At 40.3% G+C, this 26138-nt stretch overlaps 1 protein-coding gene across 1 annotated transcript; it reads right to left on the bottom strand.

Annotated features, from left to right (window-relative positions):
- Positions 1-503: 503 nt before the first annotated feature.
- On the bottom strand, positions 504-23290 carry gpr83 (G protein-coupled receptor 83; the record flags this gene model as incomplete). Its single annotated transcript, XM_083972768.1, has 4 exons — positions 504-1221; positions 1622-1755; positions 21508-21633; positions 22838-23290. The coding sequence occupies 4 exons, from the start codon at positions 23288-23290 to the stop codon at positions 504-506; spliced, it is 1431 nt and encodes a 476-aa protein (XP_083828894.1).
- Between the last annotated feature and the right edge of the window lie 2848 nt (positions 23291-26138).

Below are 26138 nucleotides of genomic sequence, written 5' to 3'. Positions count from 1 at the left end.
ACAGATTTGCCAACTGTTGTATCCAAGGATAAACATGTCTCATTCAATTGTCAAGTCAACATGGAGGACTAGGAAATAAGGAATTATCTACAACTCCAGATGAAGGAGGGAGGTGTGATGTGCTCAAAAACTACAGAGCAGATGATAAATGGACCCTGTGGTGAGATTGTTTTGTCAGATCTGTGAGGGGAGAATTCTTGACCGATTACAAAAAAAAAAAAGGTGTGAAAAGTAGTGTTGAAACAGAAAATGCCACAGAGAATGCATTTGATGATCACAGTTTCTAATGGTAGAGCATCATAATTTGTTCCAGTTTAACGCCATCACCAGGCTCTCCTCTGGTCACTAAAAACCTGCACAGGTCCAGTTATGCATTGCTGAGGTTTTCTGATTTCCCACCCTCTTTGGAACATGATGAAATCCTGAAATAGGATTGAGAATCTCAAATACTGATGTCTGCCCCATCACAGGATGGCAGTCGGATGTAGTTTTTCCATTCCCATTCAGCTCACAGCTACGATGGGCTCCACAGAGAGGATGTCAGTTCTCCCTGTGAGGGCCTGCCTGGCAGTGAAAAGCACATGTGTATCTTTCAGATTGTAGGACTGGCTGGAAGAAGCGTGGCTCTGCTGTAAAGAGGCGTTGCCCGGCTCTGGTAAATCGTGCCTTGGCCTCGAGGACTCGTGGTTGTCGGGCCAGGCAGTCCTGTGACAAGGAGCGCAAATGGCTGCCGGGCGGAGCTCAGGCTCCAGCCCTACCGCCGCCCTCCGTCTCTTCCTGCACATGTCAAAGAGGAGCCGCAGCTCCTGGCGGAAGGTGGGGTTGAGGCAGCAGTAGATGAAAGGGTTGTAGCAGGTGGAGCTCATCGCCAGCCAGTGAAAGCAGAAGTAGAGGGCGTTGGAGGAGTGGATGGCCTGGCTGGACAGCAGCACCACGTAGCAGTTGAGGGGGAACCAGCAGACAGCAAACACCCCGACCACCAGGAGCAGCATGGCCAACGTGCGCCGGCGCTTTCTTCTCTGAGTGGCGTGCTGAGCCGTTGTGGTGTCACCAATGGCGTTGTGGCGCCACAGGCGACAGGCCACTGTGATGTAGGACGCAGTGATGATGAGGAGCGGCAGCATGTAGAGCAATATGAAGGTCAGGAGGTCGATATACTGCCAGTAGACATCTGATGGCTCTGGGAAGTCTGGGACACACAGGCTGCGCTCCTTTTCCTTACTGGACAGAGGATATGGATGCAGATTAGTGAAAAGGTGGGAACTAGCTAGTGAGCATCTAATAATTATCCTGATTATCAGTCATGCTATTGATCTTTTCCTTACTGTCTTGTTTTTCATTTCATTCAATTAATTTTCCCTGAGGCCAGTGTGTCACAGAATCCTGTTTTAATTAAATATCAAAACACATGCTGTATTTAAAGTAACTATGAAGGTTTGGTAATGAACCAGTGATGAAGAGGAGTACTGGAAACGGCACCGCCACTCCAGAGATATTTCACACTAAGTGAATGGAGTCCAATTGCCAAGTTTCTCTGTCTCCAAACTTAAAAATATATATACTGTAAAGTGTATACAGCTACAACTGAGCTCTCCTTAATGAAGTATTATGAGTATTTTACCTGTAGGTAAAAGTCAGGAGCTTCTGGTAGATTGCGTGTGGAAGAGAGAAGCAGGTGGCCATCAACCAGATAACAGCAACCCACACACCTCCTTGAGCTAGGGACATACGAGGTCTCAAAGGATGTAAGATCACCTGAGAAAAAAAACACCACATACAGATCAAAGTCAGAGTGGTTAATGTGTCAAAGGAAGGATGGATAGAAAGTGTTACAAAAATATATATGCCCACTTGATTCTGTCATCAAGATAAACGGAGAATCCAAATGGGCAAATATAATCTGTTATCACCTCTGCTGAGGGTTTAGCACACAACAGTTTGATTATCAAGATAAAGCTTTCAAAGATAAAGTCCCTATAGCTGGTCAGTGACAAAATGGCTAAATGTATAACATGAAGAAAGCAAAGGAGCTCATCAGATGACAATCTGAATGATAATAAACAAGTAATAAGCCCTGTTTGGTCATGCTGGACCAGATGAAGCAGGCTACTTAAGCCATGAAGGAAAAGAAACCAATGGTTCCTTGGGTGAGCATATTCAACAGCAGAGCGCCGTATACTGGGACTCAAAATGAAATATATAATTCTGGACATAACCCATCCAGGACAGTGATCTGCCTTTATTCATTGATTTAATGATGCTTCCACGCTGTGTTAGAGTGGTAGGCACCTCTAGGTCTCCAGGCCTTAGATAAACTCAAGAGATTCACTGGAGACTTCATTGTGAACAACAGCATTTGAAGTTGAAAAGTACTATTATTATTCATGAAATCAGTTATTCTATTCCTCTCCTTGGTCCTTATTACTGTACGTAAATATTTGTCCAATAATTACAAGCTTAAGAGCAAGACGAGGCCTGGGCCGTGTACTGTTCATTTAGTGGTTCTGCCTGTTGCAATGAATAATGAATTATACATCTTCTTAACAGGCATTCTGTTCATCCAGTAAATAATGTTGCCTGTGAAGATTTTAATATGTGTGCTTTGCTGTCATGCTGAAACATTACAATATGTGGCAGTTCTTTTTTTGTCACAATTGTATTAAATTTAGTTTTTTGTTCTTTAAATGGTCTGCATTGCATCTGCATGTGTTGGGATGTGTGGGATCATACAACGATCGCTCGCAATACACAACCTCACATTAATGTTGTGCTTCACACCTGTGCACCATAAATCTTGTGCTGTACAGTGCACTCGTGAATGTTATTGTCAAAATTAGTAAATTATTAATGTCAAAATATTAATCATTACTACAAAACGTAATTTACATTAAATCCACCTCAGGCCACCAAATGGCCACTTTCCAAAAACAGTCTCATAAAGTAAACTAACAATTAACTTGGACCTTGATTAATCATTTATTTAATAACTATAACCAAAACAAGCTTATCAATAAGAAGTTGAAGGATTTGCAGTGTCAAGTTTGGCAACACTCTTGTGCGACACTAAAGCAGAAGTAAGCGATCCGGTCATTTTGGCTAACTTCTTGTCAGCCGATGGAGTTAGCAGTCCCCGCCCTCGTCCCTACGTCACCACATTCACGCGCATCCCTTGGCTGCACACACAGAGAGGACCGCCCCTTTATGCCGTTCTCTCTCCTCATTGGATAAAGGTTGTAGGATACAAGGAAAGTTTTCTCCTTGGCTTACAGCAGAGCAGATGTTTCAGACCAAACACTCTATATAAGTGATTGCCGTCGGAAGATATAACTATGTAAGACTTATATTAACACAAACATTCCGCTTACTTCTGCTTTAAATGGACGAGCAAAGATTCAAAGGAGTTTATTTGGACGAATATAAAAGTGGAATAACAAAACATAAATCCAACACAAGTTACATACACTATGTACAGATGTGCGTGTGACAGAGTGTGTCTGTGTGAAAGCAGACAATGGCAGAATGGCTGAAAGTTGTTCTTTTGACTTAAGACAAAGGAACTGAACTCTGAGGCCAACCACATGTGATGTGGGGCAGGTGAACAGACAGAGCTGTGCTCCTTTGTTTAATGTCAGGTCACAAGTTCAAGGTCAAGGTCATGTTTATTTATAGAGTACCTTATAACAACCTAGGTTGACCAAATAGATAACAATAAAATACAATAGTACATTTCAATTTTGGCAATGACACATACATTCAGCAAACCAAAACAACTTTGTCTCACACAGGTCCAAAAGCCTGGGAGAAAAAAATGGGTTTTGAGAGAGGTCTTAAAAATCTCCAGAGTCTCTGATGACCGGATATGCTGTGGTGAACTGTTCCACAGGTTAGGAGCAACCACTGCGAACGCTCGATCGCCTCTAGTTTTTAGCCTGCTTTTAGGCACATCCAAATGTATTTGTTATATGTTATATGACTACAACTAGACAAAACAATAAAGATCAATACAAAACAATAAAGTACTACTGAACGGAATCAATACATACATTGGCAGTTTAAAAGTTCTATAACATGTGGGAATATACATACGTGGGGTTTATACATCTGACGGAAAGACTGCGTATTTTTTACATTTGGCCCCTGGTGTTGCTGTAAAGTCCTGCTGTTGCTGTCCTTGTCCGGTCAATTGCAGTTTTCCAGGCCATGGATCTTCCTTGGTTCTCCGTGCAGAGTTAGCAGGTTGGTGCCTACTCTGTCTTGTGGTTCTGTTGCTAGTTGAACTCAACTAGCACCTTGTGCCATGTTGGTTGATGCTTGTCCTTTAATCTGTTGATAGGATCTTGCGTCACTACCGAGGTTAAAGCAGAAGTAAGCGATATTTTTGTGTTAATATAAGTCTTAAATAGTTATATCTTCCGACAGCAGTGCACTTACATAGAGTGTTTGGACCGAAACACGGGTCTGTCAGTCACTCTGCTCTGCTCTGAGCCGAGGAGAAAACTTTTCTTGTATCCTACAAGTTTTATCCAATGAGGAGAGAGAACGGCATGCAGGGCTGTGTGCAGCCAAGGGATGCGCGTGAATGTGGTGACGTAGGGACGAGGACCAATAGATCCATGACGAGGGCGGGGGCTGCTAACTCCATCGGCTGACAAGACGTTATGGTGCCTTCAAGGCAACCCGTAACTCGTGTTTTTCCGACCTGTGAAGTCATACCAGTTCGATCTGGTACGAGTTCACGGGTCGGAAGTTACGAGTGGCCGTTATAGTGACTTTCACAGGTAAAACAGGTCGGAAAAACACGAGTGGGTTGCCTGGAACGCTACAAAGTCGTAAGTTGTGACTTGAAGCTGTAATTTACGGTTTCAAAAGCCTGCCTGGAACGCAGCATTGGCCAAAACGACCGGATCGCTTACTTCTGCTTTAAGTCCAGTGGAGGCCTCCGCCTTGTGCAGGCCTCATGAAAGAGAAGAGCAGCAGCTCCTGTTGAGGAGCTGGCTGGACGAGGGTCCAGTGGGAAGGGAGTTGAGAAGAACTGAGAGGAGCAGCAGTTCCTGTTGAGAAGAGAATGAGAAGGTCCCTTTATCTGGCTGCGTGACATCAAAGGTCCTGGGCCATACAGTGACCAATGGAGGTTGGAAGTGGGGACTTCACCCCAAGGTTTGAAAATGTGGAGGATGCTGAGAGACTGAGTTCACTGGCATTCCTTTGTCTGGGGAACACAATGAGCCATGTGGTCTTGTCCTCCATCAATAGAAGCATTAGAAAGGATTGTATGTTGTGGATATGTGTGGTATTTATTTAAGTAGTCCAACAGCATAGTTGTGTCAAAGATTTTCAGCTCATTCACTCATAAAAGTACCAAAAAATCCATAATGAGTGTGAGACCTGCATTCAAAATCTTATCAAAGCAGCATCAAATTGATCTTAAAACAGAGTAAACACACTCATGACGGCTTTCAGTATTGTATTATTGATCAATTAACATCCATTACACTGGAAGCACATTGAGAAGGGTTTCTTTTAATGTCCCACAAGTTTACAGGAAGATACATTTATTTAAATGTTGATCAGGGTACTCAACTGTTGTTTGAAGACAGATTTGGATGATGATAAACGTTTCCTTCAAGAAATAAAAGGGAGGTTCCAGCAAGGATAAACGTTGGTGGAGGACAGGCGCATGTAACCAGGGCCCAAGGGGTGCCTGAGCCCCTGCCCTTTTTGCCTCATATTAAGAAGTGCCCTTTACTGTATATGTGTTTTTAATGAATAAATCCTGTTGTGCATGGAGATGCTTCGTCATCGATAACTCTGTGTGCTGCACATAGATTAGATGTGACAGTGGAGCGACTAAAAAGCCATTAACATAACTTCCTTGTGGGGGCTGACAAGTCACCTTCCATTTATTCAACGAGCTTAAATATGAGTCATATTTTCGGTCTAGCTTATTGTCTAGCTAATATAGGTCTCGGGCTACCTATGCTATGTCAACAAATCATTGAGATCATCATGTTGATTGCAGTCCTGTAGGCGTGCACGCTTTATCTACAGACTAAACAGTTGTAATTTAATTTGATTGATTTATTTTGTTATTAAGGCCTGAAAAAAAAATTCAGCGCATGCTTGTTGACCCCCTGCCCTATAATCATGTGCATGTCCCTGGTGGAGGATGGTCCTTGCAAAAAGAAAAGCCTTCTGAGATTTATAAAGGGGAAGTATTTTTCATTAAGATTTCCATGCACTGAATTCTGTCCTTTGTATTGAAGAGAGATATAATGGTAACACAAAGATAAAGAAGTAGGGCCAACAGTCATGATGTCCTTCTACACTGATAACTGTCTGCAAATTTGACCTTGATCTGTCTGCATTATGCATTAAGTTCAGGTCAGAACAAAAAACATACAGTAGATCCAACTTTATAATGCTCATCATGGATGATCACGATTTTTATCAGACAGTCCCGCATTCACGTATCTCAGATTAGTAACTATGTTAACGCAAGTTGATATTATCTGTTGCCAAAAATGGAATTGCATTGATCAAACTCTGTTTTTCTACATAGTTCAAGTTCTATTTTTCTCGAGAGCTGAATGAAAAGTGAATAAAAAGATGCTCCTAACAGGAGGCAGATAACAGCAATGTGCAGCAGAGGGAGAAAATATTAATAAGCAACATTTCAGTCAAAGGGATGAGTTTTTTCACAAATAGTTGTCTGTCATCTAATTGGGGTTAAGCCCCAAATCTCTGGACTCTCCCAGATGAGACACAAGGAGCCGCAACTCTCCAGAAAACAAAAAATGATAGGAAGTAATTTCCACCAGCAGAAGACACCGCATTAGCCATCAGCTTTCTTATTAAATGTCTATTCCAGGGTTGATGTTTTATATGTTAATGCTCTGAAGAAGCAATTTAGAGAGTTGAACGTCCACCTGCTGCTTGAGCGAAATCATTTTGATGAACTGGAGAAATGAAAAGCCACCAACAATCACCAAAACATCCATTCATCTTCGCATCCATTCTGCTTCACAAACCATTTTTTTCATTTCACACATCACACTGCAACTTTCCCCAGGCACCTGCATAACAAACTATAAACTGTCTCCATTATAAGAGGATGGGAATGTGTTGGTTCTAATTATAGGAAGCCTTTTTGACTTTGGTACATTAGCGGCTTAAATGATGTCCTGCATTCACAGCTCTGTCTTTCACATTAATCCTCATAGCTCTAAACTACAGGTGAAGGGGAACTGTGTTTTCTCTGTGGAAGTAAATGAGATGTAACTATACAATACATATGGATCCACTTTTAAGGCCATTAGCAGTAGAAGTAGTTCTTCCTAAATCTGGTGCTTGTTATAACATCTTTAGAAATCACAGAGCAAAGAGTGCATAGAGACTGGCCATGATGTGATGAAATGTGTTCAAAGTTGCTGCCCTTCAGTGTCTTTGAAAGACCATCTATATAATATCAATGTCATTTCTTTTCAAGGCTAAAATCATCACCTCAAACATATCTCTCTTCAAGTCACAATCTTGCCTTCAGCCCTGTACCATTACAGCTAATGTAAGCCAGACAAACCCCATTACCTGGTGCTGACTACAGGAACATTTACAGGTGCACCTACATAACATTACTTTCTATAATGCTTCTCTTCACTTCAAATTCAGCACCATGGACAGCGAAAAGTCGAACTGAGCAAGGAAACTGAAAGAGCAATGTAAACTTCTCCCCATAATGCAAGGCTTTGCTTCAGCTCCTGAGGCATAAAAGAGTCATAAATCACAATCATGCAACACTACACATGCAGCAGTGAGACAAAATGATGAATCATGAGTGTGAAATTCCTCTTTACTCACTGGAAGCTCATCATTTAGAGACTGTTTAGTGGTTAATTTTTGTTTTGTTTTGCATCAGGAAGTCTTCTTTTTCTGGCACATGCAGTAAAGAATAGAGCAATTTCAGACATTCACTGTATAGGAACAGGTCACAATATCCTCATATATTTTCAGTTGTAAAAACCTAGTTTTAGATTCTTGTCTATCTACAGCTGGGGTGAGAGCAGCTACAGTAAGTGGGCAGTACAGTCTGCCAGCTCATTTCCATCTTCTTCTGAACATGAAATGAAAACAATTTATTTTGTGCCTATTGTTGTAATAGCACAAACAACAACCAGGAAGCTTAAAGAATATTCTTTGTGGGTACATCATCACAGAGAAACAGATGTTGGTCAGCAATCGCATGAGGGTAGCTCTGGTTTAATAGTGAGAGAGCAGCTGCCTGTATTTGAATGAATGTGGCCACTTTTTAACAGGGTGAACTTGATTAAGTTGCAAGCAACGGTTTTAAAAATGAGTATATCAGCAAAAAAAACTGCATACAGGACTGAATGATATGTATATCTAAAATTTCCTTTGTGGTAACACCAATACATTTTCAGTGCAATAAAGGAGTAAATACAAAACGGTGTTTGTCATACTGATGGCTGTTAATCTCTGCTGTTATTATTTGCTTATATGAACCATACAACTTCTTATCCCACTTGTTATTCATCTGTTGTCTCGGTAAACACTCCGGAAAGTCAAACATGGGTGAGTTCCTTAGTCGATTTCCTGCAGCAGTTAAACCACTTCTTTGGTAGTTATGACACATCCCACACACCAGCTGCATGATATGGATGAAGCCAAATGTTTTGTTGAGCATCTTAGTGTCGTCTGAGGACAAGATCTGTTATCCTGTGTAGCCTGGTCAGCCTGTGTCTACTACAGTATGTCTGACACTGCAGGAGACATGGCAGATGGGGACAAATCCTACCAGAACAAATGTAGACCAGTTTTTTTTCCCATCAAAGATTAGATCTTTGTGGCCACAGAAAGAAAGTGTTTTTCTTACTTTAATCTGGTTTTATGGTGAGATCCTTTCAAAACATGTCCAATTTACCTGAGTACACACAGCTCAAACAACAATCTGGGTCTCATTTCAAATCAAAACAAATATAATCTTATTTTTAATATTTTCTTTTTAAAGTGGTTTGTTGAACAGATTCCATATCCCCGTGAAAATTATACATGACAAGAAATCATTCTGTCAAGAATGCAGCAAGAGATGATTTATTGTGGAGCTGGGTGGCATTCAAAACAAGTGTGTCCACTAATAGAAAATGAGACTGTGCAGAATATTTTTTTTTTTTTAAAGAAATAAAGCTAAAGAAACGAATTAAATGGACTGACACGTCATAATTAAATTTAAAGTATACTGGTTCACTCTTCAGCTTATTTAATCATATTTTCTTATCCACTAGTAGCTATATTCAATACCGAGTTTATTATTTATGGGAACAATAGCTTGACTTGAATTAAATCACCTGTGGACATTGGGAAAGATTAGATTACATTGGTGCCTATATGAGATGTGTGCATATGTGTGGTAATTATACAGCAGCTTTAATACGTAGTACAGAGTCCACAGAAGGGTAATAACATGACTCTAGCCTTACAGTGAACATATGCAGTCCAGACCTATATGTTATGTAGTGTTACAACAGTGTCTGTGAGAGATATTACATTATGCTTTCAGGGAACCTCTACCATGTGAAGGCACCTGGATGGGTCTGTGTTTTCATTCAAATGTATTTGCATGTTCAGATGTGTAATATCTGTATATTTTTTTCTTCCTTTCTTTCTTTTTTAGCCTACCCATTCTCTATTGGGAGATATTGTTTCAGGTGGAGGAAAGGTGCTATAAAAGAAGGTAGGCTATTTGTTTTCTTATGTGGTGATAAAAAAAAAGTTGTTCTATTTGTTGTATAAGTTCTATTTGAATTGGTCAAAGACAGCAGGATTTCAAGGTGTTGCAGCATATAAATGGAGATTAATGTATCAGACCTTGACAAAGATTGCCTATACCTCCCCATCACTTCCAAAACTTTCAGCCTCCGACTCACAAGTCAGCACCAACGGGTTCAATTATCTTTGACCCGTCACTATTTTTTACATGCTTTGCTGCAACTAGATAATCTTACAGTGGATTTCTTAAGAGCTGGTCAGCTGTGAGAAATAATGTGAGGGCACAGTCTCTGTCTTTCCACAGTCTCTTCCATCTACAGTACAGTGAAGCAGTGTGTGAGGGCATGGCTCTGCCCATGTGTGAAGCAAAGATGTTCTCCCATCAGCAGTGAAATAGTGAAAGAAAGTGAAAAGGGCTCCCTACTGCCAAGATTAAAGTTTTCTCACTTCAGTCATTTCAGTCACTTTCACCATGTCTGCTCATCCCCTCACAAAACTATGAGGCAAAAGTATGACCATTTCTTTACAAAGATGACAAAAGAAAAATGAATCCTAGCTGATGGACTATATTGAATGAGCACTGATGAACAAAAAGAAGGATGTAAGTCTTTTAGTGCAGACTATCACCTTTTTTTTAATTAAGCAGGTGTTTGAGTATTGAAAATATTAGTTTTACTATGCATCCATATAGAGTATGAACTCGTTTTTGACTCAGTGAGATAGCCAATTGTTGCCACATGCTTCATGGCCCCTATTATGACATTTACAAATTAATTCTAGAGAGCTAATTTCAGCCATTAACAGTTTGTTTTCTGGGGTTCTTGTGAACCTTAAAGACACTGGTTGGATTGGATTGGATTGGATTGTACTTTATTGTCCCGAAGGGAAATTTGTTTTGGGCTCTGAGCCACTGCATACACAAAACAATACATACATTCATACAAAGTACTTTCACACATTTAACACACATTCAAAATAGTGAAGGGTGCTTCCACTCAATACAAATAAATCAATAAATCCGTAGGATTGATCAAACCAGCAGCTCTTAAGTTAAAGTGCTATGTGCGCAGTGGTTTGATACGGAGAAAAACTAAACCAGTAGAATAAAATCGACGGTACAAATAAACTAGAGTGCTACATTCACAATGTTTGCATATAGAAATAATAAAACAATAATACTATACAAAAAAGGTAAATTCGGTCAAATTAATAAAACCTACAGTTCTGCAATAAAGTGCTACATATTACTGTTTAGTGCCTTAATGGCGGAAGGGTTAAATGAGTTCCTATATCTATTCAGTCTATTTTTTGGAACTCTGAGCATTTGACCTGAGGGTAGCACATCAAATTCTGTGTTGAGGATGTGTGTCGGGTCGTTAAAAATCTTTTGTGCTTCTCTGAGCAGTGATTTGTCATATAGTAACTTAAGATAGTTCTGGTTGGCACTGACAAAGACATGTTTATTTTCTGACAAATGACCCAAGGCCGCCTTAAATCCCTGACACTTCAGAATGTATTTTATTATGTGAGACATGTGCAAAAGGACTCTTTTCAAAGAGACACAATCAGGAATCAACAAAACAAAGACAGCCCAATAACAAGACAGCTGAGGATAAACTACACTCTAGTAAGAATTATAAACATAAACAAAATCTGACTCCACCCCCATGTATTTCCTGTTGTCAATGTTTACAATGTACTTCATGAATAAATATTAGAACTATGTCAGCAAACTGAATTTGGTGCAAAAACTTTTCCCATCAGTCTGGAGGAATCTCCTTTATGTCATCACCTTGTCTGAGAGTCGTTGTAACACACCACTAACCACAACTTTGTAGTGATTTTCATATATATTAATAAAAAGTCTAATACTAGATCTGTCCTGGTTCTCAACTTATTTGTTATCTGGGCTTTAAAGTCAACAAATTAGTGTCCTAACGGCAGAGTTGTTGCAATATTTAAGATGCAGTACGCTAACAAAATCTTTGGGATTCAGATAAATAAATCAAATGGCCTTACCCTGAATATTTTATTTATTTTACACTTCAGTCAGGTTTTGACGTTGCGTGATCCAGTATTTTTGTCAAGAGCCATTTATGACTCAAGTGAAGTCTAAACACCAGATGGTGCTCTTCCTGCCCTACATGTGTGCACTCAACAAATTTAAAGTAGTTAATTGCATCATGATTTCAAAGTATGATCGGGAGCTTGTGGGATTAATGGGGGACACGCTCCCCACTGTCACATGGCCACTACTTCAAGATCACAGTATATTTATAATTGCAGATACTAGACTGATTCTCTTCTTCTTTTTTTAATAGAATCTGTCAAATACTACACATGTCATCTCACTGACAGGATTCTCATGACCTCGGTGAAAGAAAACACACATAGGCAGTGTGTGAAATACACTCATAGCTGCCTGTGACAAAAGGAGCCCACAACTATTCACCATGATTGAACGTGTCACGAAGTGTTTTGTGTTGGTCTATCTAAGTACCATCATTTGCCAAAGCCATTATGTGTCATTATGCAACACATTCATTTTGCAATTGCCAGTTTTCTAAGGCTGTACACTCAAGAAGTGATTTGTGATAGACTAAGAAGGTTTCCCTCTACTCAACAATGTAATCTCTACCATGGTGATGACACTCTCGTTGTTTCACTGTCCATAATTGTAGGGTCCTCTGTAAATCTCATTAGTTCTGGTGTTGAATTTATGAGGGAAAATGTTCTTTTTCGGAAACATCAAACCCTAGAGCTGCAATGATCACCTCTAAACACATGTAAATCAACCTGGAGCAGTCAATGCATGAGTGCCTGCATGACTGGCTGACAATTTGAAGGAAAGTAAGGCAATACGACACAACTGTCAGGTGCTGCATTTCATATGCATGGACTGTTTGACAGTATCATGCAATGGATATGGGTTTCAAACTTTTTAGAAGGTACAAACCATCAGGATCCAATCCAAAATATGCCTCATCTATAAATAATGAAAGGGGTTTGTAGCAACCCAAAACGTAATAACTGCCAATAACGTAATCATTTTGGCTATTTTCAAAGCCAATAATGTAATAACTTGTCAATAATGTAATACAACATAATAACTAATTATTGGCTGGTTATTTCGTTATTGGCCTAGTATTAAAAAATCCTTTGAAAATGTAATGCCGATAAAGTAATAATATATAAATATGACTGCAGTTCTTGGAAATAATTGGGTTTTTTGAAGTTTTTGTGCAGTTTGCTAATCAAAAAAGGTACAGTGGATGACATGGTCGTCATATTTATTCATCCAAGATGTATGTACTATCTTGCAGCTCTCTCTCTCTCTCTCTCTCTCTCTCTCTCTATCCTTAATTAGGTTTTGTTTGTTTGTTTAATGTGTGCTCTTTCTCCTCATTAGCCAAATAGATATTCCTGTATAAACAGACAGTTTCTCATGTGTACATAATACGACGGGTGTCTCTTTGGGGATGTTGAGGTGTCAAATGTTGAGGTGTCAAATTAATTCACCACAATTTGTTTTACTGGAAAAACCTTTTTTGATTTTCAATTTAAAGAGGAACTATTTAAGTCCGGTCGGTTTTCCACACTTTTGCTAACTCTCCTCTTGGCCTTGTGCATTTGATTACAACGAATCCGGCAAGAAATCAATCAATAGTGTGGTACATAATGATATATGATGCCTGTTTAATCTGACAGATTAAACATGCATCATATATCATTATGTACCACATACAAAAAACGGGTTACGGGTACGCGTAGTGTCGCGGTGCACAGAGACTAGCTGGGACACCGGGGCAGCGACTCCGATCTGGCAAAGTTGTTTTACAGCCAAGAGACACAATAAGTGACACACACGTGGAAGGTAGAGAGCCTCCATTGTCCCTGCAACAAGTTTAGCCAATTATTAAACCATCACAATTACTCCGAAGCAGTTTAATTTTGGTAAAAATGTTGCTTTTCGATGAGACACAGGCACACTGTGCAGAACTTCAAATGTTTCACAACTGTGTTGAAGTGAGTGTGTGGCCATTGCACTGTGTCAAACTGAGCATAAACGTGACATAATACCCTGAAAAAAAAAAAATTAAGTCATACATATTATTATATTATCCGCTCAAGTTATTACAATGTCAAACGTTTTTTTAGGTCAATAACGTAACAGCCCAGTTTGAATGTTTTGTTTACAAACTGCAACGAAAAAACCTCCAGACTCTACCTTTAAATTTAAATTTAAAAAATGTGAAGAAATATGGTGAATTAATTTGACACCTCAACATCCTCAAAGAGACACAGATTTCATGGTATATATACATGGTCCACATGAGAAACTGTCTGTTTATACAAGAATATCTATTTGGCTAAAGAGGAGAAAGAGCACACAGTTAAACAAGAAAACCTAATGAAAAGAGAGAGAGAGAGAGAGAGAGAGAGAGAGAGAGAGAGAGAGAGAGAGAGAGAGAGAGAGAGAGAGAGAGAGAGAGAGAGAGAGAGAGAGAGCTGCAAGATAGTACATCAATACTTGGATGAATAAATATGACGACCATGTCATCCACTGTACGTTTTTTGATTAGCAAACTGCACAGAATATTCAAAAAAGCCAATTATTTCCAAGAACTGCAGTCATATTTATATATTATTACTTATCAGCATTTTCAAAGGCTTTTTTAATACTAGGCCAATAATGTAGGCTAATAACCAGCCAATAATGTGATAACCTTTGCTACAGGGTTAATTGTGCATAAAGAACTCTTCTCGGCCACTTACGTTATGCTCTGTCTACATATTTTTATTATTGTTGTTACTGAGGGGGATGCATTTAATTTGTCTGCTGACTTTATTGGCAGGAACAATTTTTCTGTGATGGTGTGCAGTTGTCTATTTGTCTATGAAATCTTAAGTGAAACAAGCTGGGCTTTGTCATCTAATCTCACATTTTTGCAGAGAACATCAGAACATCAGTCAATGATTGAGTCTCCTGTGTCTTCCCTTGAAAAACAGTGTTTGTTTGTTTTTTGACATATGGTGAAGTGTTCCCAAAAGTCTTTAAGGTTTGTTTGGCTTTAAACTCTCATTTGGAAGTGTTTAGCAGCATATAACACACACTGGCTGGACCTGGCAGTGATTAGAACAATTAACAAAAACCATATTAGTTGGCAGCTAATGGTAGAACCTAGAGTGTTGAGTGCTGCAACCTGCAGCCTGCAGACATAAATGTGACAAGAAATACATGTGGTCTGCTGCCGGTCACAACCCATTCTTTGGGAATTAATTACGTGTGTGGATCGACCTTATAGAGAAGCTGCATGGGCATTTGTGTGCAGTCAGTGTTACCAATCAGAACTTCTCAACATAAAACTGCGCACTGGAGCGTGTTGTTTATCCATCTCTTAACTTTGCTGTGATCCACATTTCCATTTGTAGTCTGAATATCTTACGGATTTGCAGCTGTTGCAGTCTGACAAACAAACATTGCAGTGGAACTGGACTATGGTGGTTTGTAGCAGTAGCCTACTCAGAGACATAAGGTGATGCACAGAGTCATGTCTTGTTTGAAATGCCTCCATAATTATCATCAAACACAGGATTGTGTGTCTAAAATAACTCACTGACTGATTTCACCGGTTGTGGTGAAATATTATTGAAGATTTGATCATGATCAAACACAGATGATAAAGATGTAACATGTCTAGAATAGAATAGAATGCCTTTATTGTCCCATAAGGGAAATGCATCTTCACACTCTGTCACTGAACAACATCCAACACTGAGCCACATGAATACATAACCAAAAACAGAAACACTGAGCAACATGTCTGTCAAGGTTTCAATTCAACCTTTATTTATATAATGTCAATTCATAATATGCATTATTTTAAGGGGCTTTGGGGCTTTACAGGGAGAGGTTAGGACCTGACTTAATTATAGAGAGAAACCTTGGTGACAGAATCAGTACCCAGCTTTATATAATAGTCATACAGTGATCATCATCAATCCTGTCATTAACCACATCAATCAGATTATCCAGTCCAATATTAATATAAAATCAATCTGTCTAGGACATCATGGTCAGTTGTAATTGATGGTAATGAACAAAACTGTACGCGGACCAGTGACTGATTTCCACTGTATCTTTCTTGGGGCATTATAAAGTCTTAGTATGCACTATGCAGCATTGTGAAAAGCACAAGCTGTCATGGTTTGTGACTCTCGTTCCCTGTTTAGTCCTGTTTTATTTTGAAGTTCCATGCCTTGTCTTGCCCTCTTGAAGTGTCTCACCTGTGTCTTGTTTCTCCCTTGTGTATTTTACCCCAGTGATCGTCTGCATGCATCCCGTGCTCATCATGTCCTGTGGTCAACCTGTGTTTTTCCTGCACGTTCCTGCCCCTCTGTGAGTTCAATAAAATAGTTTCTTTGTTCCACCATATATCGGATCTTCGAGTCTGCATTTTCGATCCAGTTTATCATCTAAATTGTGACAAAAGCAGTGAAATAGATTAACACACATATGTGTTTGTAAACGGCAAGATGTTTTTTGCTCACCCCTTATAGTCTAGTACGAAGAGGGGGGTATCATGCACCCCCCGGAAATATACTTCTAACCAGTGTTTCTAGATTGGAAAAAATGTGTAGAAAATGATGAGCTATGTTAAAAAGTTGTCAGAATGTCCCATGTATCATTTTTATGCAAATTAGTGCCGCCATTATCGAAAAAACCTAATTTCACTATATCTCAGCCAATACTGCAGATATCTGAACAAATAAGGTGTCTAGACCCATGTTTTGGGGGTCAGAGATCACAATAAAACTATTCATAAAGTGATCACATGTTGGTGGCATGCTTGTAAGCAAACCTAACCCTTTTACCAATTACAAGACGCCAATATTGGAGATACCAAATAAGGTGTCTAGACAGAGGTTGTTGTGTGTTTAACCAAGGTTTATTTGGATCAAACATCACAATAGAACTCTTGTTGATGTGACCACTCTTCTCTTTCCCATGCCAGATAAACAGTCAAGTAAATGGTTCTCCACTATGCATCACTCGTTTTGAAAACTTCGTTTTCACTGAAATCTTCAAAGTTAAAATCATCCTCTCCTTCCTCTTTCTCCTCCTCTTCCTGTTCATGCTCTCCAGTGTCATGGGGATCAACCAGTGAAGTTGGTAGGATAGGACCACAGGACCACACCGGTTTCAATACTCCTTCATCAGTCTTCATCCATCCCTGCCCCTCATCATAGGGTTTTGGTTTTTCCAGAATAGGTTCATCAGCTCGCTAGTACAAGGCGACACGGTAGTTCACACGTCAATCATGTGGCTTCAGAGCAGAGTGGCATGGAGGAAGGCCAGCCAGGTCAACCTTAGACTTGCAACTGAGTTTCTTGTCCTCCCCCACCATGTTGCGTAGCAACTTGGCACGGACAACATCCACTGAAGACTCACAACTCTGTCCAGACATCAGACAGGTGGATTGCTCCAACTGCCTCAGCATCTCAGGCTTGACACTCTAGCAGTCACTGAGTTGTCTGAATACGTGAAATCGGGGATTCTTCTTCAAGGGCCCCACCTTTCTTCTCCCTTTGATGGCACTGGTACAGTCTTCTCCACTGAACACATAGAACCCAAGAAGAGTGGTGCGGTTGTCTTCTCCCAGGGATTCTGCAATACTACTACTGCCTGGCTTCCGGTGCACCTGTCCCCACTGATGTTGAGATGGACGTGTTACAGTACGAGCAGAAGCTGTGGGCAAGGCTGCTAAAGCTGACTTCATCAGACCCCTACAGTGTGAAGATCCAGGAAGCTTCTCAACATCTCTGAGCTTGCAGAATCCCTGGGAGAAGACCACCGCACCACTCTTCTTGGGTTCTATGTGTTCATATCAGTGGAGAAGACTGTACCAGTGCCAAGTATAACTTTTTGGCTTTTTCATGCCTTTATTTGACAGTACAGTTGAGAGAGACAGGAAATAGGGAGGCAGAGAGGGGGGGAATGACACGCAGGAAAGGGCCGTCCGATGTGGGATTCAAACCAGGGCCGCCTGCACGAGGACTATAGCCTCAATATATGGGGCGCCTGCTTAACCCACTGCGCCACTCGACGCCCCGGAAGGTGGGGCCCTTGAAGAAGAATCCCCAATTTCACGTATTCAGTCAACTCAGTGACTGCTAGAGTGTCAAGCCTGAGATGCTGAGGCAGTTGGAGCAATTCACCTGTCTGGACAGAGTTGTGAGTCTTCAGTGGATGTTGTCCGTGCCAAGTTGCTACGCAACATGGTGGGGGAGGACAAGAAACTCACTTGCAAGTCTAAGGTTGACCTGGTTCACCTTCCTCCATGCCACTCTGCTCTGAAACCACATGATTGACGTGTGAACTACCGTGTCACCTTGTACAAGCGAGCTGATGAACCTATTCTGGAAAAACCAAAACCCTATGATGAGGAGCAGGGATGGATGAAGACTGATGAAGGAGTGTTGAAACCGGTGTGGTCCTGTGGTCCTATCCTACCAACTTCACTGGTTGATCCCCATGACACTGGAGAGCATGAACAGGAAGAGGAGGAGAAAGAGGAAGGAGAGGATGAGTTTAACTTTGAAGATTTCAGTGAAAACGATGATGAGTGATGCATAGTGGAGAACCATTTACTTGACTGTTTATCTGGCATGGGAAAGAGAAGAGTGGTCACATCAACAAGAGTTCTATTGTGATGTTTGATCCAAATAAACCTTGGTTAAACACACAACAACCTCTGTCTAGACACCTTATTTGGTATCTCCAATATTGGCGTCTTGTAATTGGTAAAAGGGTTAGGTTTGCTTACTAGCATGCCACCAACATGTGATCACTTTATGAATAGTTTTATTATGATCTCTGACCCCCAAAACATGGGTCTAGACACCTTATTTGTTCAGATATCTGCAATATTGGCTGAGATATAGTGAAATTAGGTTTTTTCAATAATGGCGGCACTAATTTGCATAAAAATGATACATGGGACATTCTGACAACTTTTTAACATAGCTCATCATTTTCTACACATTTTTTCCAATCTAGAAACACTGGTTAGAAGTATATTTCCGGGGGGTGCATGATACCCCCCTCTTCGTACTAGACTATTATGACTGTGCATGTTACAACCTCATGGTGTGGTGACTCATTCAGCCTTAAATGAGTGTGACTCGTCTCTTTGTACTGCAAAATGAATAACTGAACAGTCTCTTGAGTCCAAGCAGTGGTCTCTCTGTGATTTTCACTCCAAAAATGTAACCTGTAATAAATGAATGAATCTGTAAAGGGCACAACATGATTAGAATACTTTTAAAAGTTAGTATTAAAATACCAGTCTATACACGCAATACTGTCTTTGTTTTTCTGTTAAAAAAAGATATATATAAACTAGGGCCGGGACTCGATTAAAAAAATTAATCGAATTAATTAGAGGCTTTGTAATTAATTAATCGCAATTAATCGCATTTTAATCGCATATAAATATTTGACCTGAGGACAGTGAGAAGCATTTTTTTTTTCACATGGATTTTAGTATACCATTGAATGACTGAATACATAAGCTTAAGCATTCAAGGTGGTACTTAACCAAGACCAACAGACTAGGGATGCAAATTATTGATTAATTCATTAATCGATATTTGATACATAAATGGTCTATCACACAGGCAGCTCCATGTTGTCCCTGTGTGATGTTCAGGGGACAGGTCAGGACAGTCTGAAGACAGACAGCTCTGAGGGTGAAGTCCTATCATAATGAGATGAGCTGCACCTGTGACAGTGACAGGTCATAGATATAGCGCTGCAGCTGAGCAATTAGCGCGATATAGCGCATTTAGCGTGCGCCCGTGTCTGTGTATCTATGTGCAGGCAGAGATCAGAGATGTTGTTTTAAATAACCATGCTAGCATTTCACCAGCTCTCATCTCTGCCAGTCAGCCTCTCAAACTGCCGCCTCTCTCGCGTGCGGGCGCACCGCACGTAGACACACGTGAGAAAAAAAAAAAAAAAAAAAATTAAATAAGTGTGATTAAAATGCGTTAATTATTTTAACGCGTTAATTTTTGTGTAGTTAATTAATCGTAATGAATGCGTTAAAGTCCCGGCCCTAATATAAACACAAGATATTGAAAGTTATTCTCCAAAAAGATCAGTAAAAAGTACAAATAAAGGGGGGTCACATATGTGATGAGGTTACAGTAGTGTGATAATCAATCACTGAATCACTAAGAGAACACACTGTACATTTAGTGCTTATGTTGGGACGAAAGGCTGTTATGACCAAATGGGTGGGAGATGAACCTCCTTCAATATGTCTGTGGAAGTCTTTAATATCAGACATGGTACCATTTGTACCATGTTGTACTTTGTTTTGTCCTTGTCTAAATGTTGTTTTAGTGTGAACCGCAGGACTGCGGATGGAAATTAGCTTTAGAGCTAAATCTGGCATATTTAATAATAATAATAATACATTTTATTTGTGGGGCGCCTTTCATGGCACTCAAGGTCGCCTCACAGTAAAATACAAACAGAAACATCTCATAAAAATAGTGCAAAAGACACAGCATAAAAACATCACATATAAAATGTTAAAAACACAGCATAAAAGAAATTAAAATGTACATGTTGTATTTCATGAATATGCAGAGTCCCGTTACAAATAAACAAATAAATGAAATTAAATGAAAAAGACTATATTTCTCTGGAAATACTAAGATTTTGTATTAATGGTCAGAAGGACCTTTTTACAACAAAGTCTGGCAAAGTGTTAGAGTATCTGGGAACTCAGAGTGCAACTGCCTGAAATGTTAGACTAACAGGGACTTTTGAGATCATTGCTGTGGATGTATTCTGGTGGACCTGAGATTTTAATTTGGCCTACCGTCATTTCCATCCTCTGTTGTAATGTTTTACAGATGTATAATATTTCACTGTGGTTCAGGTAAAATCCTCATTGGCCAAACCTGCAACACAGAAAATACACCATTGCTGTTGTTTTCCTTGTTGTAGTTGTTCAGGATGAACTTCTCTCCTAACTGTCTATGGAGTTGGTTTATTAAACAAAACAACATACCAAATCTGAAATATATGTTTTACATGTCAAACATGTCTTAATTTATTGCCTAAGAACACAGAAACAGAGAATAGCCTATTTGTGAAAGTACAATGTAAGTATGAAAAGGTATAAATGCTTGCTAATATAAGGCCTTTCATTATTTTTAAGCAACAAAATGAAATTGCAATAATAGTTCAATACTCACCATATATTAGTGCTGTGATTTTTCCAAGAAATAAAGGCTGTGTCATTTCTTGTAGAAGCTGAATGAGAAATACTGTGTCCCTGTAATACTGTATTGTCTGTTTTAAAATACTCCACTTTGATTTCTTTCTTATCGCAGGTCACACGATTGTAGAAGAAACATGTCATTGTAATGTAGTAGCAACACAACCTCAGGGGTCCCTCGATGACCATGTAAACTGAGAGACTGATTTATTGGTTTATTATAACCTGTGCCAGAATCAGCAGCCCAGATGTCATTCACTGTTGTTACCTTTGTATAGAGTCTAGACCAAGGCAACAAATGTCATGAAATGGAAAATGGACTAAAACTACTCTTCATGCCATAACATCATGTACTTTTTTTTTTTTTTAACAAATAACATTGCATGATCCTCTCCGAGGACAGAAGAGCATCACTGCGATGCTAACAAACCTGTCGTCGGTCCAGTGCGATGGCCGTCAGTGTGAGAGTGGAGACGTGCAGGGAGCAGTACTGCACAAATCGGCTGATGTGACACATTGTCCTCCCAAAAACCCAGGTGCTGTTCACAAATCGGACCTGGGGGATCGGGCCCACACATGCAAATGGAGTTTAGGTCATGCACACCTGTCAACATTTCAAACCAACTCACCCATCAATCCATAGCTGTATGACCACAAAAACACTCAATTAAATACAGATGATCTTTGAATTAATATTTGAGTGACAGTGGGAATATGGGGATGTTTCCAAAGTCATACAGACAAAAGACAGCACCTAGATAATAGGACTGTATTGGCAAGAATCTGGCAATATGATATATCCTAAAGGAGGGTGACGATATGATATATTGCCATACATTGGGATACCGTAAGGTGTAGGTAAGGTGATATACTGTATTGCTAGTCTATTTTTATGCATTCATACTCAAAACAGTTGCCCCTGCATCTGTATAAATTCTATAGTTCATATTATATCCTGCATCATACATCATTAGTTTCTGCCTCAATCAATAAAAACTCAAAAGTGCAGGAAGGATAAGATAAAAAATAAACAAGACATGAAATTAACAGTGTTATTAATATGATACACCGTCGCTCCAACATAAAACCATTTTTCATTAAATCTAAACAAAGATATGAACATCAGTTGGAAGCGCATACAACACAGAAACACTGTCACCATGTAAAAAAAAACAAAAAAAAAAACGATTAAGTCATGGCATCATAAAAAAAACCGAATATTTATTTTCTTGTACGCCTATTAGGGTACTAACCCTATGATGAGATATGTATATTTATGAGTTCATCCTCTCTCGCTCTCTCTCTCTCTACACACACACAAGCATATAGCAGTAGAGAGAGAGGTTGCCTCTCTGATGGCTCCCATATGTTGATGTCAGAAATGTTAATATATAAATAAAAAATAAAAAAGCTCACGCACATCCAACATTGCAGTAGGTGTTGAGTCTGGGGAAGTTAAACAAGGCAAAAAGGAGAACTCGCAATGTCTTCTCTACATAATATATTATGTAGCCCTTGAATAAATATATTTTCTATTTCGGGAGAAGACTGTTGCGAGTTCTCTTTTTTTGCCTAAATAGGCTACAAACTAAACATTTTGACCAACAAACAATCGCTAAAAGTTTGAACACTTTTATTTTTTTGCAGTGTAAAGTCAGGTTCCTGCTGAACTCTTTCAGGCTGCGCTACATCTTCATGTGAACAACAAAGGTCATGTGGGATGCGTGATCCAGGGTGAGTGAGAGGGGGGGGGGTCTTACCAGGGTGAAAGGCGTGTTGAGTACAGTGATGAAGATATCGGCCACTGCGAGGTTCATTATAAACAAGCTGGTGGCGGACTGGTTGCGCTTGTTTTTCACCAGCACATGGCACACCAGCGTGTTGCCGAACAGGGAGATCACGATGATGAGAGAGTAGGCAGCCACCAGCAGCGCCTTGACGCTCCCCCCCTGAGACTCCCCGCCGCGCCGCTTCTTACTGGCCAGGGAGCGCCAGTCCTCCAGCATCCCCTCGTCAAAGTCCAGCAGGAAAAAGCCCGAAGTGCGGTTGTCCACCTGTCCCGAAACATTAAGTAAATTCTCCTTGTAAGAAAACATCCCGTCTCCAATAAGTGAGGAATCATTGAGTCTCTGTCCTGCTGCCGCACCTGCAGCTGAGCTCCCACAGCTGTCCACCCACAGGACCACAGACAACCAGACACACACGGCTCTCATTCTGCCACTGGTCCCCGTTTGTTGTCGTTTCCCTCTTCTCTTCTATGTGTGAAGAAGTGATGTGTGTGTGTGCGGACTGGAGGCTGCACCTGCTCCGTCTGAAGCACTGGAGAGACGCAGAGCAACAAGTTGCGTGATGCGAGTCAAGGCTGCAGTTCCTCAACCTCGAGTATCTACGGGTGCGAGAGTGTGTGAGCGTGAATGTAGCCTGTGTCACCGCAATATCTATTCCCAAAGCAATTAAGAAATTCATGAAATAGTCTCTCTCTCTCTCTCTCCCTCTCTCTCTCTCTCTCTCTCTCTCTCTCTCTCTCTCTCTCTCTCTCTCTCTCCCTCAAACACACACACGCAGCACGGGATATGTGACAAATTAAAGGAAAAACCTTAATGCAGATCTTATGGGAACAATGGCTCACATAATGATTGAGGGAATATTAGAAATTTAAATTAGTCACCTGGGAGCTTTGTGTTGAGAAGGGGGAGTGAGGGGTGGAGTGCCTTTCCTCCTGTCTCCAATGTGGAAACATTTGTATTTGAAATGGCCATGGCTCAGATATGGAGGAGCTTCGGGCTTTTATTTCTGTGTCTCCCTGTTGAACATGTTCTGCACTGTTGGCTTGAAAACTCCCCTTCTCCACCACCATCATTAAAACAGCAGAGTTAATCTCCTTAGTAGCGTTCAGGTACTTGGAAAATCTATGTCCAGGAAGTAATGAGGCAGGAATCTTTGTTTTCTGTTTGTATGCCTCTGCACCATGACAGGGTTGGGGGTATAGTTTTGTGGACGTGATATTTCATAAACACCATGATGGAATTCAGATTTGGGACAAACAATCAGGACTTATGAATGAACTGATTAGATTGGTGGTCAAATGTGACAGGCCAAAGGTTGCACTGACTTTACAGTCAATTCTTGTAAATTTGTTCTTGGGAATGCAATATCTGTGAAACACCTTTTCACCCGGACTCAAGGAGAAACTTAGGTTTTGTGGCTAAGGCTTAAAGCAGAAGTAAACAGAATGTTTGTGTTAATATAAGTCTTAAATAGTTATATCTTCCGACTGCAATCATTTAGAGTGTTTGGTCTGAAACACGGGTCTGTCAGTCACTCTGCTCTGCTGTAAGCCGAGGAGAAAACTTTCCTTGTATCCTACAACCTTTATCCAATGAGGAGAGAGAACAGCATAAAGGGGCGGTCCTCTCTGTGTGTGCAGCCAAGGGATGCGCGTGAATGTGGTGACGTAGGGACGAGGGCAGGGACTGCTAACTCCATCGGCTGACAAGAAGTTAGCCAAAACGACCGGATCTCTTACTTCTGCTTTAAGGTCAAAGGTCACACAGTCATGATGACCTGAAAAAAAAAACATTTTGGCAATATGTACGTTATATCTCCAAAACTCTTGAAAGAAATCCTTTCAGTTTTCGCACAAATGGCCATTTGGACTAGTCTGTTTGAGGTCTGAATAAACCTGAAACTAGTTTAACTGCAAAGTGGTATTTCCTTTCTTCTTTTCTTTTTGACAACAATGAACTTCAGAGAAAGGTACGCAGAGTTCCATTGTCCACTATAACTGATTTGCAGTTGTAAAACTTTTCATCTCTCTATGTTTATTGAATAAGGGATGAAAAGTGTGCTGTCTGCCTGCAGGGTGGAGTGGCTGTTTTGAAAGTCAGATGCTGCTCTCTCCCGAGGAAATCTTGAATCATGCATTTAAACACAAAACAAGGAGAAACGTAAATCTCATTTGAGTCAGAGATTGAAATGTTGGTAGGTTTTGTTGACCACAGCCAAATTTGATTCCCCAACAGACATGCATTGTTTGTGTCTTTCTGTGATTGTAATTGTCTTTTTGAACTTTGAGTTGTACTCGTGAATGATTGACTGGCTTCTGCTGCAGTCTGTGCTTGTTAAGCTCGTCTCAGTCCCACAGTTGCCTATAGGCAAATACAGTATATGAATTAATTCACCCACAAGCACGTATACACATTAGTTATGTAAAAGTGGTTTTCATCCTGTTTACATTATGTCTGAATAATTCAATACATATGTTCATCCGTCATGTCAGATACAGTCAAGCAAATTCAAGGTTCCAGCCTCATCATGCAGCAATTCATTTGTGGTAATCTTATCAATGGCAGATGTGTTGGTCACACCTGTACGCACTACTAAAGTGCAATACAGAAGCTCTACTCCTGTTAGGCCTTGTTCAGACTGCAGCACAAATCCAATAATTATGTACAGCCTATAAAATAACTACTAGCTAGAGGGGTCCAAAGTGATGCACCACCACCACCTTTTCTTTTTGCATGTGCCTCACTTAAGCTTTTCAGAGAAATGGAACAACACTTATGATAGCGGTGTGGATTCCCCCGAGGGCAAGTCACGAGGGCGACTTAAACCACAATTGGAACACATCTCTTGTCTCCGGTCTCTTGCAACTGTTGGTCCAAAGCCCAGCCTAAACAACACCTCTGATTTAACATCTCACACCTACACTGTGAACAATGTATGATCATTGATGCTGAAGAACAAAGAATAGCCTACCAACTCTTTTATTCCCTCAGTTCTTCTTCCTTGATTAAACAAACTGCCTACATTACTCATAATGCAACTTGGAACCGAACCCCCCAACCCTAACCCACAGAAAATGGTGAATGAATTGGCAGTCAGGGCCCCTGCTCCACAGAGGCTTGATTCAGTTCTAATAGACAGCATTTATACTTGTAACTAAGGAGTCATTAACAAATTGCTTCTGTAGTGGAAAATTGAAACCAGAACAATTATCACTCCTGTCATGAGCTCAGCCCCTGCCAGTTCTTTTTTTTGTCAATTAGAGTGGCAAAAACT

The sequence above is a fragment of the Trachurus trachurus genome (genome assembly GCF_905171665.1).
Source record: "Trachurus trachurus genome assembly, chromosome: 1".
NCBI lineage: Eukaryota > Metazoa > Chordata > Actinopteri > Carangiformes > Carangidae > Trachurus > Trachurus trachurus.
Note: the sequence above shows the minus strand (reverse complement) of the source record. Positions and strands in the feature narration are given on the sequence as shown.